Below are 19,495 nucleotides of genomic sequence, written 5' to 3' on the forward strand. Positions count from 1 at the left end.
GACTACGGAGGCATGATGACGCTACAAACGGAAACGCGGCGTTGCCACATAAAAACAAAATTTAAATTCGATGAGGAATTTAAATCTGATGATATATATGAAACTAATTAACGAGTTATGGAGGTAGTAAATGTTTATAATATTTTAAATATTCTTAATCATTCCCTAAGGACTACCATGTTTTTCAGCATTTGTTGCACTCAAAAGGGTCTTCACTCTTAAGAATCTACATTTTTTCATTTTCGTATAAAAGTAAAAGATGGGAAAATAAAGTGAACATTCATAATTATACACAATTTTATTTTAAATTAATAAATATATCGTTTGCTGGTCAACTTCCGGCAATCGTGATCATGTCAAGATTTGATAGGCAACCGTTGAAACGGCATTACTGTTTGTGCTACCCTCTAGGTGACTTCAGTGATTTTTCTGTCCAGAAATCCAAGCGAAAGTGGTTTACACCCTAGCTTTTCAAGATGCGTAGGAACCGAAAGCGAAGTGCTTCGGTGAGTAATCAAAACGAAGACAGTTAGTTTTAAGGTTAAACTAATCCGTAAACGGTAACTTCTGGGAAAGATTCGACCGGCCCAGGGTGGCCGGAGCCGCGCCGCCATTTTAGTGGTTAGGCCACATTGCGTATTGAATGACCCCAGGAGGCTATGATCATTTTCTTTACTTTAAAATAGACGGCATCCTTTGACAATCGGCCTTGTATGTCGGACATGCTGACAGCTTTATTATCATATATACTATAGTAGCAGACTAGGCAATCCAAGCTTAGCCTTTTAGTTCCTGTCCGGTGGCTTTAGCCTAACCTTTTTGAATGCTAGATTTCTTCTCGGGTCGCGGTCGTTAGTTTGACATTTTGATCATTTTCTGGGTAAGCTGATCAGTTCACGATTATAATTTGTACCAGCATAAGTAAAGACCATGGCCTTTTGGGACGGTCTTGAGATTCTGAAGTTGGGCTAGCTTTCGGCTGGAACTGAAGACTGCTTAACTACCGCGGCCTGGTTCCCGCCAGCCGGTGACTTCAATAGCCGCCATTTTGTTTTTCTGTTCATCCGCAAAGGGCTATTGTGAAGCACACCTCCCATTTAGCACTTGAACTGATAGTTATATATCTAGACGGACGCGGTAGTAGTCTTCAATTTTACCAATATACATTCACAAAAAGTTTTTTTATTTAACCAGTTCCCTGTTCAGCCATGGCGTCAGCAGACAAGACTAGTCAGGAAATACCTTCCCGATGTCAATAGAAAATCATAAATGCTCGATTTAAAAGATGCGTTCAACTTTTTTTTTTTTTTTTTTTTTAGCTTGTGATTGCTTGTTTCATTTTTTTACAACTCGGTGTGAGCAGTGGAATCAGACTCCTTTAGCGTTTTGACAAATTAAAAATATGGTCTCATTCTGTCACTGGTAAAATTTTATAAGTTGCCAACAAGACTCCAGCCAGCCACTTTTTCACGAAAAACCAATTTGGGTTTTTCATGCAAAAATGGTTAGGAAATGATAGGGCACTAAAAGAGCCAAAAAATACCAACCTAACATAACACAGGGATGATTACTGGTTACAGTTTTGCTGCATTAGCTATGGAGGGCCGGGGAGGCCGGTATTGTTTTACCTCATAAGTCATAATTTGATACAGTTTTTATTTATGATTTGCGCATAGTGTTTATGGGTTCAAAATAACGAGAATGAAGAGCTATTTTCTAAAATGTAGGTTACAATTTCATATTGTGTATTGGCAACTTATAATACCCTGTTGCTTACAGTATTTTGGGGATTTTACTTACAAAGACCAAAGATGATGCTCATTAATATAGATTCCAATGACATCAGGGCTTTTATGAATGCTGCGTTCAGTCATCATTAGATGTAATTACTTTTTCAGAGGAAAAATTGTAAACATGAAACTGACATCCCCATCAATCATTAACAAAATTAAATTGGTACATCACTAAGTATAAAAACTTGTTTTAATGAAATTCAGCACTTCTGTTTCTGACTGGAACATACTTTATCTTAGTATGTAAAGGGAACTTTAGCTTTAAAGTTGCCTCCCCCTACTAACTTTAAGGGAAGTAAGGGAATGGAGCTTAACACTTTCGCTGGGTTTAGTTCTGGGTTGGCGGGGTAAATGCATTTCCCCGTGTGGTATAGGCAGGGGGCGTTGAAATTTCCGTGCCATGTTCAGTACTGGTTCGGGGGGGGATACCTGTGTTGCAACAAGTGACAGTGAGTGCAAACGAAGGGCAGAGAAACATAAAAGTAAACCCAAAAATTTGTGGCTCTTGGGGAAAGTAAAGAAACGGAGCTGGGGTGTGAAAAATCAGTTTGGGGAAACTTTTGGTTGGGGGGGCCACAAATACACTTTTGCCGAGTTCAGTACTGGGTTGGGGGTATATGCATATGTGGCTTTTGGGGAAGTAAAGAAACGGAGTTGGGGTGTGGAAAATAGGTTTGGGGAAAGTTTTTTTTTTTTTTTTTGGGGGCACAAATAGACTTACGCCAAATTTAGCACAGGGTTGGGGTGTGGGTAAATGCATTTCTTTGTGACCAGTAGTAGGCAGGGGGCATTGAAACTTGCCTACGACACGTTCAGTACTGGTTCGGCGGGATATCTATTTTGCATCAAGTGACAGCAAGCTCAGCTCGGGTGTGCAAAAGTGTAAACTTAAAAATTTGTGAATGTCTCCTTATCTGTTGAGTTAACTTATAGTTTGAGAGGTCTGCATGCACGGTGTGTCAGTGCAATGCATGAGGAAAACATGTCAACAGATAATAGCAGTCGTCTGACGTGGTATGGACCGTCCAGAAGGGACGTAATCGCCCGGTGTCTTGTGCAGGACATGTATGTGAACCCGGAAACATTGGACACTCCCCCACTCGTAGGTAGGCATGTTAGCAATTTTAAGCAGTAAAGATTAGGGGGTTTTCCTCAGCAAGGCACTAACAGCGCAACATGATTGGTTAGTTAGGGGTTTACAGGGTTCCCCAATCTCGGAGTTTCCTCAGTAAGGAGCTACGGTATGAACAGATGGCTCCCCTATAAATGTTTGGTAGGGCAGCAGTAATGGTGGGGTTTGTCCTTAATGTTCTTGTTTGTTCTCTGTTTATTTCGTAGTTTCTCATGTCTGGAGTGCCAAAAATTGTAGATTTTGGCCGGTTTCTCATCCCCAACCATGTACCCCACCCATACCCCTGCTTTCCCTAGTGGTCCCCAGAATTGTAGGGCAGAAACAAGCAGGGGAGCCGTTACATAGCCATCTAACACTCGGCCGGGAGGTATACCCCACCCAGAACCCTGCATTCCCATCGGGTCCCCTAGCTTGTTGGTTGAGGGGGAGCAGATCACCTGTCCCCAGGGTATACCCCACCCATAACCCCGCTTTCTCATCGGGTCCCTACCTTGTTGGATGAACTTCAAGGGTTAATTACAGGTTAATTAGACTCGAGCACCAAAAATAAAAGGTAAATTCATAATTAGCAACCAAAAAAACTATAGAAAAGGTCAAGTTATAGTGCCATCAGTGCTGTGGAGCTACTATATAGTTCTACCGAATTATTATTCAATTAAAATTATTTTTGAAAGTTGGATGGGGGATAGACATATCCACTCTACATTACATTACATGAATTTTTCCTATAAAATTATGATTACCCTTCACCACATTTCTTAATTACACATGGAAATTACATTTCAACTAATTGCATTAACACGGGCCAAAACCGTCTATCCTCAAATTTCAGTAGTCATAACAACTTAAAGTTTGCACAAAGTTGAATAACAAAAAAAAAAAAAAAAAAAGTAATTCTATAGGGTAGCTCTGCACCTGTTTTTACCTTGGGAACTTGCTTTTCCTGCACTTTTAGACCTCCTGGTAGCGGAGTTGGGCTTCCTTGTTGGCGGTCAAGTGTCATTTGCCCCCTACGTTAACTCAAAAAGTAAGGGGGAAATGTGGGAACACGGGGTTGCGGGTGGGGAACAAGAATGTTGCGAAGTCAAAATGTTCACATTACGGGTGTGCAAGAACAAGTGGTAGCCATGTGCAGAAACGAGGGAGCGGCTGTGCGGGGAGCAATGGGTGCGGGAGGGAAGAATTGCCTCACGTACCCCAAATGCGGGGGTAACTGAGAAAACCACAGGTGGGGGTTGGGAAGGAACACTGCCAAGCAATGGAAATGGGGGCAAAAATTAAGACCGTGAACAAACAAAGCCCAACACCGGTACCGGGACACCTAAAGTGCAGAAAAAACAAGTTCCCAAGGCAAAAAAGGGGGCAGGAAGGTACTCAATGCCGGCTGAAAGCAGCAACCTGTAAAAAAATGTTGAGTTACCTTAGGTACCGGGAGGGTAGTGGTCAGCCGCTGCCTTTAGGAATGCGTGGAACCTGGTGTTGGGTGTGGAGAAGTGAATTTTAAAGTAGGCTACAGCCAGGTAGCCTACAAAATTATATTTCCTCCTGCCGTACCTGGGGGTGCTGGCTTTGAGTTTCCGCCACCTCCTCTCAATAGTGTTGGTGTGGGCACCGTTTTCTGGGTCGACAAAGTTGGAGTGGTATCATAGGCCTTCCAACAGTCAGAGATGACAGTAGTGCCGGGGAGGATAAAGTCCTTGATAATGGCCACTAAAGTTGCGGCACTCCTGTCCTCAATGGGGATGACGAAGAAGTCCCGCGTCTCCCGGCAAATAGTGCCAAAGACCCACTGGCCCTCAACCACCCGGCCAACATTGTACTGTACTTGCGTTTCCCGAACTTTGCCTCGTCTATCTTGACAGTAGTGCCCGGCCCACCAATCATCCTGTTTTGCTTCACACACCAGTTGACGATACCTCGCGCAAAAGTAGACCAGTCATTAATTGAGGCGTCGCTCAAGTTAAGTTCTGACCTAGCAGTGCTGTAAGAAAACCAGTCAGACGTGTATATGAAGCAAAAAAAAAAAAGGACAGTCTCAACGTCGAGGCGGGAGCCAGAAAACCAAGTATTCCTGAACAGTGACTGGTAATAACTGCACCTCTTCTTGGCTCCTCCGTAGTTCCTGTCGCACCTGAAAGCCCGCTGCAGAAGTCGAGGCGGCACTCCTTGCCGCAGCGGGGGCAAATGCACTGGGTCTTGAGAAGGCCATGGTCCTGGCACAGCTTAATCAACTGCTTGTAGTTGCCCAAGTAGTAAGCGGAAAAATTACGGTAACTGACAGCAGTTACCGCAGGTTAGTGGTAATCTGTGCCGGGTTAACGGCTCAGGCACGTGCGAAGTCGACGGAATGGATTCAGACATTGTACTGAAGTTATAGGCATGGGTAGCAGGTGGGGGGTTTGGTGGGTTACAGGGGGTGAATTGTATGGGGTTTTAGCGCAATAGTTGTTGGGGAGGGAATGGGTGAGGAACTTGGGGGGTGGAGAGGGAAATTTAGGCGGCAACGTAGGGGGCATTGGAATTTCCCTGCACCACGTTCAGTACTGGCTCGGGGTGGATATGTGTTGCAACAAGTGGCAGTGAGTGCATCAGGGGCCGGGGGAACTTATGAAAAAATAGTTTGGAGAAACTGTTTTTTGGGGGGCACAAATACACTTTCGCCGGGTTCAGTACAGGGTTGGGGGGTTTATGCATATGTGGCTTTTGTGGGGAAGTAGAGAAACGGAGTTGGGGTGCGAAAAATGAGTTTGGGGAAATTGGTTTTCTGGGGGCACAAATAGACTTTTGCCGAGGTTAGGCAACTTATAAAAATAGTTTGGAGAAACTTTTTTTTTTTTGGGGGTGAGGGCAAATACACTTTGCTGGGTTCAATACTGGGTTTTGGGGTGTATGCATATGTGGCTTTTGGGGGGGAGGTAAAGAAACTTAGTTGGGGTGCAAAAAATGGGTTTGGGGAAATTGGTTTTTTGAGGGCACAAATAGACTTTTGCCGAGTTTAGGGAACTTATGAAAAATAGTTTGGAGAAAACTTTTTTTTTTTTTTAGGGCACAAATATACTTTAGCCGGGTTCAGTACTGGGTTGGGGGGTATATGCTTATGTGGCTTTTGGGGGAAAGTAAAGAAACGGAGTTGGGGTGCGAAAAATGAGTTTGGGGAAATTGGTTTTTTGGGGGCACAAACAGACTTGCCGAGTTTAGGAAACTTATGAAAAATTAGTTTGGAGAAACTTTTTTTGGGGGCACAAAATACATTTAAGCAGTAAAGTTTTGGGGGTTTTTCTTAGCAAGGGGCTAACACTGCAGCGTGATTGGTTTGTTAGGGGTTGGGGGGGTTAGCTCCTTAATATCGGAATTTCCTCAATGAGGGGCTGAAACATGAACAGATGGCTCCCCTATAAGTGTTTGGAACGGCAGCAGTAATGCTGGGGTTTGTCTTTGTGTCGGCTCACTTAATGTTCTTGTTTGTTCTCTGTTTATTTCGTAGTTTCTCATGTCTGGGGTGCCAAAAATTGTAGATTTTGACTGGTTTCTCATCCCCCGCCGTGTACCCCACCCAGTAACCCCGCTTTCCCTAGGGGTCCCCTGAATTGTAGGGCAGAAACAAGCAGGGGAGCCGTTACATAGCCATCCAACACCCTCCTGGAGGTATACCCCGCATTCCCATCGGGTCCCCTACCTTGTTGGATGAACTTCAGGGGTTAATTAGGCTGGAGCGCCAAAAATGAACAGTAAATTCGTAATTAGCAACCAAAAAACTATAGAAAAAGTCAAGTTATATTGTTGTTGGTTACGCGGAGCTACTTTATAGTTCTACCAAAAAAAAAAAAACTAACAGCTGAATGTTAATTGTTTAGCATGTTTCAATAAATAGTAGGACAGTGGTATCTCCTAAACAGCGAAACATTCCCATATTCAGGCACCTCTAGTGATTTACAGCTTGCAATGTCACTATTGCAGCACACAAGCCACTATGCTGGATATCACACATTGGGCTAGCTGCCAAAAAGGAAACATAACACTTACAATTTGAAATGACATTACATTTAAATTTTGAAAAACAGAATTTGAAATGACATTACATTTAAATTTTGAAAAACAGAATTTGAAATGACATTACATTTAAATTTTGAAAAGCAGAATTTGAAATGACATTACATTTAAATTTTGAAAAACAGTTTAGTTTTCATATTTGTAATGAAAATACAGAGCCAGCAATTCAAAATTACGACCTTAATATTACTAAAATTCCTTTTACTTACTGCATAAATTGGGGGGTTTGGTTAGCTAGAGCACACACAGTCTCTTAATACAGTTCCCTTAACAACAAGGATCTCTTAGTCCACAAACGAGAAGCAACGGATCACTAACCCCAACACCATCCATTGTCTCGAGTATAAATATTTCCCTTACGGCCTTGCTTTGCTCCTCTTTTTTGCTAAGTTGAACTTTTTTCTTTATGAGAAATGGTTTCGTTTTGAGAGGTGTGAAGAGTGGTTTTACTTTACACCATAATTGCTTGTGGAGTTGAAAATATCATCCTGTGTTTGTGTGCTTTGAATATTTCTGTGTTTCATTTTGTTGGCAAAGGAGTAGTTTGAGATTCTGAAACCCCCTCCCCCCATATAGCCTACAATTCAAAGGACCCCAGTGGGAAAGTGGCTCTTTTGGGCTGGAGAAAAAATCTAAAATGAGTGAAAGACAAGGATGTATTAAACATAACCTAACCAAGGGAGCAGGGTCCTTACCCAAGCAAGGGCTTGGTTCCTGCCCCCGTTCCCCAACATGCCCAACCACCTAGGGGGCTGGGGCATTACTTAGCTGGTTGCCCCACCTAACCTAATCTACCCAAGAAGCTGAGTCCTTACTTAGCTGGGGAGGCTTTACCCCCTTGACCCTGCTATTTAATATAACTCAGGGTGGTGAATCCTTACCTGGCCAGGGAAGGCTTTGCCCCCTTTGACCCCCAACTAGTTATATATATATATATATATATATATGTATATATATATATATATAATATATAAATATAATATATATATATATATATATATATATATATATATATATATATATATATATATATATATATATATATATATACACACACACACACACACACACACACACACACACACACACACACACTTAATAATAGGGTTGGAACTTAACCAAACTGGAAGATTACCTGCACAACCAATCACACAGAAACAATATTTTGTCAGAACTGACCAAATATCAAATGCAGTATATATAGCCTACACTTGGGAATTCAGGTCATCCCATAAACTTGGTGAAGCAAGTCCGTAGTCTTGTGCAATGATAGTTATAAGGAATGTCGCTGAGTGTTTTTTTATTAAGTCTTTTATAATTCAGTGGGCCGAGACAAGTGCTCTGCTGTTTCTGCAGTCGAAGGCTAATGCTTACCCTTGTCACAGGTTTTCAGGCTAAAGGGGTTATTTAGACCCCTCCACTGAAGATGTGCATGCTAATGAGCAGTTTTGAATAGTCTTGTCCTCCTTGAGAACTGCTCCCCAAGTGGAACATGTTCGATCCTGGTCCTTGAGAGTTTTAACAGGATGCCTTTGGAGCCCCTGTCTCAGGGTAATGACAGAGATCTTATGCATAAGACTGATTTCCTCAGCTTTTGCATATTTCAGAAGGGTTGGAGAGTTATATGGCACATTGTATCTTGTTAGGCACTCAGCAGGGTGGGGGGATCTCTTGTTCCTCTTCATTCCCGAGTTTGTGGCAAAAACCCATGATCCAAGTATTTCCGATGAGATTCAGCAGTTTCTAGATTTCCTCCCTCAGAGACTGTTGTGGTTTTATTTTCTCATAGGAACGGTGTCAAGGTAATTGAGGTTTGTGGAATAAGATCATTGGTTCATTTTAACATTTTTGGGATGTAAATCAATCTCTTCAAAATCTCATGATTTATTTAGTGCTAGTTTAATGTACCAAGTTTATAGTCAACACAGGTTGACTCTTGAATTCCTGCAGACATCTTTCTAAACAAACATGCCTAATCAGTAACTAATCTCCTTAAGAATACAATCACTCATTTCCCTACTGTTTAATTTATGATGGCCATCTTGCTTGCCCTAAAGTAAAGGTAATTTCCTTATACAGGTATTCCCCTACTTACGATGGGGTTAGGTTCCAAAAAACCCATTGTTTGCTGAAAAAATCGTAACTCGAATATGGCCTAGCCTACACTAGGGTAATCAGTACCATTTATACATATATGGTAGCCTAGCCTACACTACACAGTATACTTTATACATATATGGTATAGTAATTATTAGTGTCAGCTAATTCTGCAGGTTCAATGCAGACTGACATGATAAGTCAGTATAAAGAGAAATTGAATAACAAACAAGGCCTGGCCTGCACTTCCGTATATCATATACGATAGCCTAGCCTACATTATACTGTATTCTATTTTCACATAACACCGCCGTATTATACAAACATCAAAATAACGAATGTGCATCTTTTCCATGGATCTTTTAAAAAGTTATGCTTTACTACACTGTATCCAATCGAAATATTCTTAACTGCTTTTGCATTATAAATTCCGATCATAGCGATCAAATGTTTTGGGTTCGGAATCGATCATGTGGTCTTTATTTCGATGCATTTAACTCGGTTCAGAGGGCATTTCTTGCTTCTAGTTAGCGTAAATGAATCTCTAGATACTTTATTTATAAGGGACATATGTATTTTTTGTTATACGAAGTGTTTTTATGTCGAAATATAACTTGAATATGACTCGTGAAATTATTTTAGCCATTTTTTTCGTTAGTAGATGACGTTGGCGGCTGGCCCTTTGTTTTGTGTAAACAAAAAATCAAGATTCCGTTCGCTATTTTCTCTTGATTTCATCATCATACCATGAGCTTTTCGTATGTATCTTTTATTGGCGTGAAAACAGCAGTAATATGTGTTCTTTCATGTCCAGTAGTTTTGATTAAAATACTTTCCAATTTTATTTGCGGTCGAGTTTCATCCATGTTGCCAATGTACAATAATTTATAGTCATTAGCAGCTTGAACAATCATTTCTCAGCGTCAGCTACAACTTGCAGCTTAATTTTACTGCAGCAGTATATTTCCTTGCCGATCTTTTCTCCAAAGCGGATAAGGGTAGTGTAAAAACATATCAGTACTTAACGTCATTTTTAACATAACTACGATAATTGTTTAACCGTACGATGGTTGAAATACAAGCAAAACAGTTGTTATCCGATTCGGTTATTAGCAAAACAACAGAGTCTCGTTCAGTTGTTTATGGCTGTACGCATTTTCGCAAGAGGATAAGGTTATTAACAATGGTTTTATTATTCTCTTACTTTTTTAACTAGAAGATGGAATAAAGAGATGGAGAAAAAGAAGTTGGTCTATTGTAAGTTGGTCTTTCTTGCTGCCTGATTCTACGGCAATTGTAGTGTAGGCTGTTGCTTGTGCCTGCTTGAAATTTAAAAATATTTTCTAAATATTGTCGTACCGGTATTAATTGCTAACTCCATCGTAAACTCGAATTATCATAAGACAAGTTATCGTCACTCGTGCACTACCTGTATTTACAAACGCACAAAAATTGCAAACGAACACTGACCTATTTTAACTTCCGACACAACGAGGGCTAGTGTGGTCAGCTCATTGAATTAATGTACCTATTCCAGCCTCTCGGGCCAACGTATCGTACACCAAACGCTGCCTGATTGTACGTTGTTGCCTGCGCCAGTCGCCCGCGAAATTTAAAAATACGTATTTTCAAAATATTGTCGTATCGATATTAATTGCTAATCCCATCGTAAAAGCGAATTATCGTAACTCGAGCACTACCTGTAATAAGAATAAGCCAAATTATTTTCAGTGAGTGTCTTATCTCCCAGCTTGTCAGATTGTGCTATAAATTTTATGAACACTGCTTTCAAAAGTCTTTAATTTCTGTTTATCACAATTTTAATAATCTCAAAGCAGTCCTGTATCCCTGGCAAATATTTTCAATCAAGCATAACACAAGTCTGTTTCTGTCATGGATGTGCAATGTACTAAGGTCACAATGATTTGGAACTGGATTGACAAAAGTTCTTGCAGAGCTAAAATGACATGCACTAAGCACTTGCATAATAGTTTGTTCCCTTCTTGCACTTACGAAGTCCATCAGCATAAGTGACACTTTACTGCAGTCTTTCATAAACAATACTGTACTGTACTTTCATACCATTAGACTAATGCACCTTTTGAAGCAGTCCGGTCATACATTACGACAGGGTGATCCCTCTCACCATAACAGACCTGCAGTGAGAAAGAACCTCATCAGTCCTATTAGAAGTGAGAAAAATGGTTCAGAAAATTTTTGGCCTTCAATATTAAATTGTTCCGACATGATATACGAACTATCGGTCCTTTAAATTATGAATTACTTTCAGCAAAGCTGAAAATGGGCATTGAACTTTCAAACAAGGTGGTTAGGTAGTTAAGTACCATCCAGGAGGCAGGAGTCTCGCCTGCCCAGATGTAAACAGTCTCTGCCTTGACTGCTGTTTAGCTGTTTTCCCATTGGGAGCTTTTCTATTTTCCTTGTTTTGATTGCTTTGCTTGTTTGTCATTATGCAAGCTCATAAATAAGGGAAATAAAACTCGTAAATCCACCTTCCCCCAGTGTGTGTCTTGGGGTTAGCGGGAAGAAGTGTAGTAGCTTTAGATCAAATATTGATGTAGACCCGCGTGCCCTTTGTTCCTCTTGTGGAGGGAGTGTGTTTTCACCAGTATCTACTGTGCCGAGTGTTGATCCTGGTTGGCTGAGCAATGAGTGATGTTTGAGGGGAGGAAACGGTATCAGAGGAAGCCTTCCAAGGCATCGTCTGAGGGTTATCCAACCCCAGTGACTCCCCTGGTGGCTAACCCTTCAGGATCGTTTCTCCTGGCAAACTTCTCCTTCTGGCTGCCTCCTTTGGGAGAGAACTCCCCTTCGTTTTCCTCGCTCGTTTCGTCGGGCGTGGAACAATGGGAGTGGGGGGATGATCTCTTCTCAGTCTCTCCTTACCCCAGGAATTCCCCCCCCCCCCCAAGCAAGTGAAGATTCCCTCCATTGACCCAACTTTTTTTTCAGGTTTGACGGTAGAGGCTTCTCTTGGGGACAGGCTATTGATCTGAATTCAACCTGGCTCCACCAGGGTCTTCTTGGCATCCCATCACTGGAGGGTCTCCTTGCTCATCTGACTGGTGCTCTGGTGATAACTCATGCTGCGGCTACCGCTACCACCAGCATTGTGACCATAACAGCCTTTGCCAAGATGCCAATGACTGTCTCATCTCACTTGGGGACCCAGGTGACCGCTGTGCTGTCATCTCGGCTCACAGTGCCTCTGCCTCTCGGCTTCTTCGTGGCCCTGCTGTCCCAGCCAGGACTCTCCATGATAGTGACCTCTTATGTGCCTTATGTTACGGTTCCTGCTCCTGTTGTTCCTGGCTTTATTAGCTCCTGGGATATCCTGGCTGCTACACCTGCCCTGGCTATCCCAGTCGCCCCGGTCGTGGCTCCTGGCTTCCTTGGCTTTCGCCCTGACCTGGCCCCTCCACCTGCCCAGGCTGTTCCAGTCGCCCTAGTTGCTGCTCCTGGCTTCCCTGGCTCCTGAGCTGTACTGGCTGCCCAATCACCACTGTTGATGAATCTACTGCCCAGGTTGCTCCCGCTACCCTGGCCACCCGGCTGCCCCTGTGACATCTGCTGCTCTCTCTTGGATGGGGAACTTGACTGCCATCCTGAAGATGATGATGAAGAAGAGGTCTAGGAAGGTGTTGTCTTCATCTTCGTTGTCATCTACTACCTCCTCCCCTTCTTCCGAGGCTTGTCAGTTGAAGAAGGCTTTCTCTGCCCCCTCCCCCCAGAAAACCCCTTTTTTGGGACTTACAAAGGACTGCCTCCCTCCACAGGGGAAGCAGTGTGATCTCTGGTCATCTCTTCCTGTCCTTCGGGTCAGGGAACCAAATCATTGACTCTTGGGTCTAGCGTTTCGGGAGCTGTGTGTGTGCAAATTTCAATCTGCACATCTGTTGCTGCGCCTAGCGCCTAAGAAGTCTGCTTTGAAGGCTGGCACTGTGTCGGGCGCTCGTTCGCGAGCTGCTCTGAGTACCTACCCAGGCCCTTAAGGAGAGACTGGTACCCTGAACCAGTACCGTAGAGTCCACTCACCATACTGATTTGGGCACGGGACGGGAGAATGAGCCAAGACATGCAAGTGTCTTGGCACTGCCTCTAGTGCTAAGCCAGGTTCCCAGTTAGTTGCTTTGGTCTCTCGAGTCCAAGCATTTGGTGAGATAGAGTGGAGTTCCCCTGTGCAGTCTTCTCGTGAGGTTCCGGCCTCGAAGAAGACTAGTGCCCGTCAAGAGGACAGCGCAAGTTCTTGCCAACCAACCATGCGTTCGACTCCACCCAGTCCACGATCATGTTCATGTGATTGCCCTGGCTCGGGCGATTTGAGTACTCGGCTTGGCTTGCATGAACCGCTGCACTCTCCTCTGGACAGCACTTTGCTGAGGCGAAAGTGCTCTCCTGTACCCAGGTTGATGACTGCTCTTGGCCCGCTCCTCCTGCACAGGACCGGCAAAGGTACCTGATCCTCCTCGCCTGTCCCCTCAACCTCCTGGGTTTTCCTTGGGAGGTGTGAGTCAGATGGGTGGAACTCTGGAGACTCCTCTCCCCAGAGTTTTGACTACAAAGGCATACGTTCCTGGCTCCGTCCTCGGATCTACTAGGTCATACACCCGTGTAGTGCAGGAATGTTTCAAGGGGTCTGCCAAGGTTCTCCCTCTTGCGGGGAGAGTAGATTGGGGGGACAGCACCCTAGAAGGACTCTAGGGTCCTCTCCCCCAGGAATTACAGAGGACATCTTCAGAGGTCATTGCACTGATCTGTCAGCACAACAACCTTAGGGGAGTGACCATGGCTTCACCTGTGGATTGTCCTTCGTGCCTTGAATCCTTCTGGGGTCCGAAAAAGGAACCCAAGGTTTCAAAGGGGCTGCTGTGGTCCACGCTTGCTGAGGGAGTTCTCGATCAGGTGAATACTCCTGTCTCTAGGCAAGATAATTCACTCCCGAACCGTTCGTATAAGCTGCTTCCTCCTCCCCTGCCTTGGCACAAGTACTTCTATAATCCCTCAGAGAGGGCATTGCCGACCAGGCAGGGTGACCCAGACCAGGTGCGTCTAGGCCCTGGTCTCTCGCCATAGCAGCTTGCAGCGGAAGTAATCTCCCTCTTGCAGCAAGAAGCAGCGACCCTGGAAGCCACCGCTATGGCGGCTCTCCAGCCGCCTCCTTCCAGGAAGGGCGGGCAGTCGCGCCGCTTCCAGTCCGATAAAGGGGGCAAGGGGAAGAAGGAGTGGAAACGCTAGGGGCGGCGTTCCCCTCCAGCTGCTGCCAGTGGTGGGGGGTGCCTATCGAGCCATTGGGCAAGATGGCAGCGATACAGAGGTGAGACCTGGATAGTAGATGTCCTTCGGGAGGGATATCTACTCCCCCTTCGAGTCTTGGCCACCCCTCACCAACTTTCTGGTTCGTCTCCGTACCTACGTTCCTGGTTCAACGAAGGATCTTGCACTCACGCAAGAGGTGCAAGCCATGCTGAGCAAGGGTGCTGTGGAAGTTGCGTCTCATTGTTCCCCAGGCTTTTACAGCCGTGTCATTCTCATGGAGAAAGCTTTGGGGGCAGCTGGAGACCATTCATAGACCACTCTCCCCTTGTCCGATTCATTCACCAGACTTGGTTCACGATGGAGATGGCTCATTTGTGCTCGCCTCCATCAGGGAGAATGACTTCATGCTTACGGTGGATCTGAAGGATGCGTATTTCCAAATACCCATTCATTGGGGAGACTTCCAATTCAGGACACACAGTTTCGGGCGCTTGACCACTCCCCAGGTGCTCATGCGAGTATTCACCCTGGTGTCAGTTGGGCCGATTCACACGGGATACATCTATTGAGGTATCTCGACGATTGGCTGGTCCTGGCGAGCTCCCGCTCACAGTTGCTTCAGGACAGAGATCAGCTCCTCGAGTTTTGCCGCAATCTAGGGATGTGGTAAACCTCGAGACTTAAGATCTCACCCCCAAGCAGAGGATAAAGTACCTAGGCATGCTGATAGATACAGTGGCAGCAAGAGTCTTCCCCTTGGACTCTTGTATCAGCAGGTTCAGGAAGGCAGCACAGCTGTTCCTGTCTTGACAGTAGCAGCCAGCTCAGTAATAGCAAGTCTTTATCGGTCACCTGTCATCATTGGAAATGCTGGTTCCTCATGGTTGTCTACACCTTTGGTCCCTGCAGCGGTGACTGAAGGAGTACTGGTTCCAGTCTTGAGACCCCCAGTCCTTTCTCATCTCTGTTTCGGAGGAGGTGAGTGGGGACCTAGACTGGTGGATGGACGAAAAGTGTTCCTAATAAGAGTATGCCTGCATACTCCCCCACCAGACATGCTTCTGTTCTAGAACTCATTGACAGAGGGATGGGGCACACACTTGGAGGAGTTGCTTACCTCTGGAGTGTGGCACCGAGACAACAGGCACCTTCACTTGAACATCCTGGAACTCAAGGCGGCCTTCTTGGCTCTCCAAGAGTTTCAGAATAGAGTGATGGGATACTCCGTGGTGATGATGAGCGACAACACCACGGTAGTGGCATACGTCAACAAGCAAGGGGGCCTGGTGTCCCTTCCGCTTCATCAGTTGACAATGCAAGTGCATGAGTGGGCTCTGGCCCAATTGGTAGAGCTGTCAGCCAGGTACTTCCAAGTAAGAGGAGTATAGTGGCAGACAAGCTCACTCGGCACAATCAGGTAATAGGGACACACATCGTGGAAAGGAGGTTTGATCTGTGGGGGTGTCCAGTCATAGTTCTGTTCACCACCCAGCACAACAGAAAACTTCAGGTCTTCTGCTCAGTCATGCCGGACCCATGGGCCACTGTGGAGGAAGCAATCCAACACCTGTGGGACAACCTCGATGTCTGCGCCTTTCCTCCATTTTGTCTGATTCGCAGGGTGGTCAGCCAAGTGATGATCACCCTGAATCTCAGGATGATTCAGGTGGCTGCCAAATTGCCTCAGGCTGCTTGGTATCCCGACCTGCTAGCTCTTCTTTCCGAGGCACCGAGAGAGATTCCTCCCTGGCCCAATCTGCTTCGTCAACCCCATGTTGAGCGGTATCACCAGGCAGTGCAGTTCCTGTCTTTTCACAGCTGGCAATTATCCACCATCTCCTGCCAGCGAGAAGCTTTTTTGCATCGAGCGTCAATGGAGATGGCTGGATACCTCAGACAATCCTCCGCAGCAGTATACCAGGGAAAGTGGTCTGGCTTTTTTGGGTTGGTGTCATGGATGGGGTATCTGCAGTCGGAGCAACTGTGCAGCAAGTCGAGGACTTCCTCATCTTTCTTCGCCAAAAGAAGCCTCTCTGTTTCAGCCGTAAAAGGCTATTGGGCCGCACTCGGCCTAGTCTTGCTGCTGATAGGGGTAGATATCTCCTGTTTCTTCGAGATATTTCTACTGATTAGAAGCTTCGAGAGGTCTTGCCCACCCGGGGACCTCAGGTCTCCTGCGTGGGATGTGACTTGTTCTGTGGAGCCTGACGTGCTCCGTATGAGCCTTGACGAGAGTCGTCAGACAGGGATGACCCTCTAGACCGTCTTCATGCTTGCCCTGGCATCGGCGAAGATAGTTGGCAAACTTCACGGACTTTCCTTTGATGTTAAACACTCGAGGGGATGGGGATCGGTTGTTCTTGATTTCGCCCCGGACTTCGTAGCAAAGACTCGGTACCCGTCGGTCCCTTACGCTCGGCTCAAGTCCTTCACGATCCCCTCCGTAGAGGACTTATTAGTAATGACCCAGACAAGAGGCTACTGTGTCCTGTTAGAGTGCTGCAGCGCTACCTGAAGAGGACTCGCCATCTCCGGCCTGAGTGTCGAAGAGACTTTGTTAGCACAGGCTCGACCAAGAAAAATCGTGTCCAAGAACACGATTTCTTCCTGGCTTCGTGAGATGATAATGCTTGTATTTGCCTTAATGTCACTGACTATCAAGGTTAATCCTAGCCTACTTTGCTTGAACTGATGTTCACTCATTCGTGCAAAGGGACCCACAAGTCTGACAATTGATCTTGCGTTTCTTACAACTCAGTCATTTTGTCGGAGGCAGTTTTCCCTTCCTCGCTCTATTGACCAGGGAGGGAACACAAGGTGTAGCGAACTCCAGTGAGTTCATAGAGACTCACTCGGATTCCTCCCTCCAACCAGTGAGTCTTGCTAATGTAAAGGATTGACGGTTTGTATGTCGTGTTGGAACAAATCACAATTTTTTAAAGTAAATTGTATTTTTCCTAACTATACAAGCCTTAGGTCCTTTACATTACGTTTCATGCCCACCTCAATGCCACCCCTCAGCCTGACACCTGGGCCGAAAGGCAAATTGGAATGTTAACATCCAGGCAGGCGGGACATCTGCCTCCTGGACGGTAGTTAACTGCCTAACCACTTGTTTGAAAGTTAATTGGCCATTTCCAGCTTTGCTGAAAGTAATTCCTAATATAAAGGACCTCAGGTGTATATAGTTATGAAAAATACAATTTACTTAAAAAATTGTGATGTTTCTACTAAAATCATTCCCCTAGGGGGCTAGTGCCATCAGTGCACCTCACGTGGTGCACTATAGGCATTATCTAAGGGTCTTACATAATTGGGAGAAGTCCGATCTTGTTCCCAACCATCATGCCAAGTAACGGCATATTTATAGATTCAGCAGTGGAGAGTGCCTCTCTGGTAGTTAGGTGTTAGCGAGCTCACTGAGGTGCCTGTCCTGGCAAGAACAACCCGCTCAGCTTTGGCAGGTGGTCCCAGGTCATCTGTTGTCATTAGAAAAGATGTGCCTCATGAACAGAGCCTCTTGCAGTTATTCAGTGGCACCTGAAGTGGCACTGGAGTGCCATTGAGGATCCTATTTACTGACTTGTACCTTTGGGGTAGATGATAGAAATCTCCTAGGGAGTTTCATTGAATTCTCATCTTCCTGAAATGCGTTTGCTTTCAGTTGCGTTGAGGGAGGGATGGAGTTCCCGCCTTAGGGGAGAGTTTGTTGCAGGCTTGTGTCTGAAGGATGCACATCAACATCCTCGAAATACAGGCAGCATGGCTATTGCTGCAAGCTTGTCAAGATCAGTTGAAATGTCACAATGCAGTGTTAATGAGCGACAACATGACGATTGTGGCCTAAGACAACCGGAAGAGGTGGAGGAGGATGGCCTGTCATGTATCATTTGGCAGTGCAGATGTAGATGCATGAATGGTCAGTTTTAGTTGTTGGGGTCTGTTGTGGGAATAGAATTTTCTCTGCACCCTCGAGTAACAGAGTAGTAATTCAGGTTATGGGCCAAGACAAGTGCTCTGCCATTTCTGCAATCAAGGCTGTTGCATAGCCTTTTCACAGGTTTCCAGGCTAAAGAGGCTATGTAGACCCCTCAACTGGAGTTGTGCATGCTAATGAGGAGTTTAGTACAGTGTTGTCCTCCTTGAGAACTTCTGCTCCCCAAATGGGAGGTGTTTGATCCTGGTCCTTCAAAATTTTAATAGGATGCATTTGGAGCCCCTGTCTTAGGCTAATGACAGAGGTCATATGTGTAAGACTGTTTTCCTCAGCTTTGGTCTTTTTCATTCAAAGAGTTGGGGAATTATATGGACATGGCATATTATACCATGTTAGGCACTCAGCAGGATAGGGATCCCTCTTGCTCTCCTTCATTCATGATTCAACAGTTTCTAGATTCCTCCCTCAGAGACTGTTGTGTTTTTATTTTCTTTTAGGAACAGTGTCAAGATAATTAAGAAGTGTGGAGTAAGATCAGTGGTTCATTTTAACATTCTTGATATGTAAATCAATCTGCTTAATCTTGTGATTCATTTAGTGCTAGTTTAGTTTACAAAGTTTACTGTCAACACAGGTTAACTCTGAATTCCTGCAGACAATATCTTCCCAAACAAACCTGCCTAACCAGTAACGAACCTATCTAAGAATACAATCATTCATATCCTTACTATTTAATTTATGATGCCCATTGTGCTTGCCGTAAGTAAAGGTAATTTCCTTATACAGTAATGAGAATAGCCAAAATACTTCAGTAAGTTGTCTTATCTCCCAACTTGTCAGATTGTGCTATAAATTTTACCTTGGACTCTTTCAAAAGTCTTAAAGTTCTGTTTACCACAATCTAATCTCAGAGTAGTCCTGTATCCCTGGCAAATATTTTCAGTCAAGCATAACACAAATCTGTTTCTGTTTTGGATATGCAGTGTACTTAGGTCACAATGATTTGGAACTGTATTGACAAAGGTTTTTGCAGAGCTGAAATGACTTGTCATGCACTCAGCACTTGTACAATAGCTGAAGTTCCCTTCATGCATGCACTTTATGAAGTCCATCAGCATAAAAAACACTTGACTTTTCATACCATGAAAGTAATGCACCTTTTGAAGCAGTCTAGCCATATATTATGACAGGGTGATCCCTCTCACCATA

The 19,495-nt window shown here is 44.6% G+C and overlaps 1 protein-coding gene across 1 annotated transcript in view; it reads left to right on the forward strand.

The window, feature by feature from the left end:
* The first annotated feature begins 376 nt into the window (after positions 1-376).
* The window catches only part of LOC136844153 (uro-adherence factor A-like), a 137,946-nt gene continuing 118,827 nt past the window's right edge, over positions 377-19,495 (forward strand). Inside the window, exon 1 of the mRNA XM_067113166.1 lies at positions 377-506. Coding sequence (XP_066969267.1) covers positions 477-506 — 30 coding nt within the window. The 5' untranslated portion in view covers positions 377-476. The remainder of the gene's footprint in view (positions 507-19,495) is intronic.

Source organism: Macrobrachium rosenbergii, chromosome 12, assembly GCF_040412425.1.
Source record: "Macrobrachium rosenbergii isolate ZJJX-2024 chromosome 12, ASM4041242v1, whole genome shotgun sequence".
Taxonomy (NCBI): domain Eukaryota; kingdom Metazoa; phylum Arthropoda; class Malacostraca; order Decapoda; family Palaemonidae; genus Macrobrachium; species Macrobrachium rosenbergii.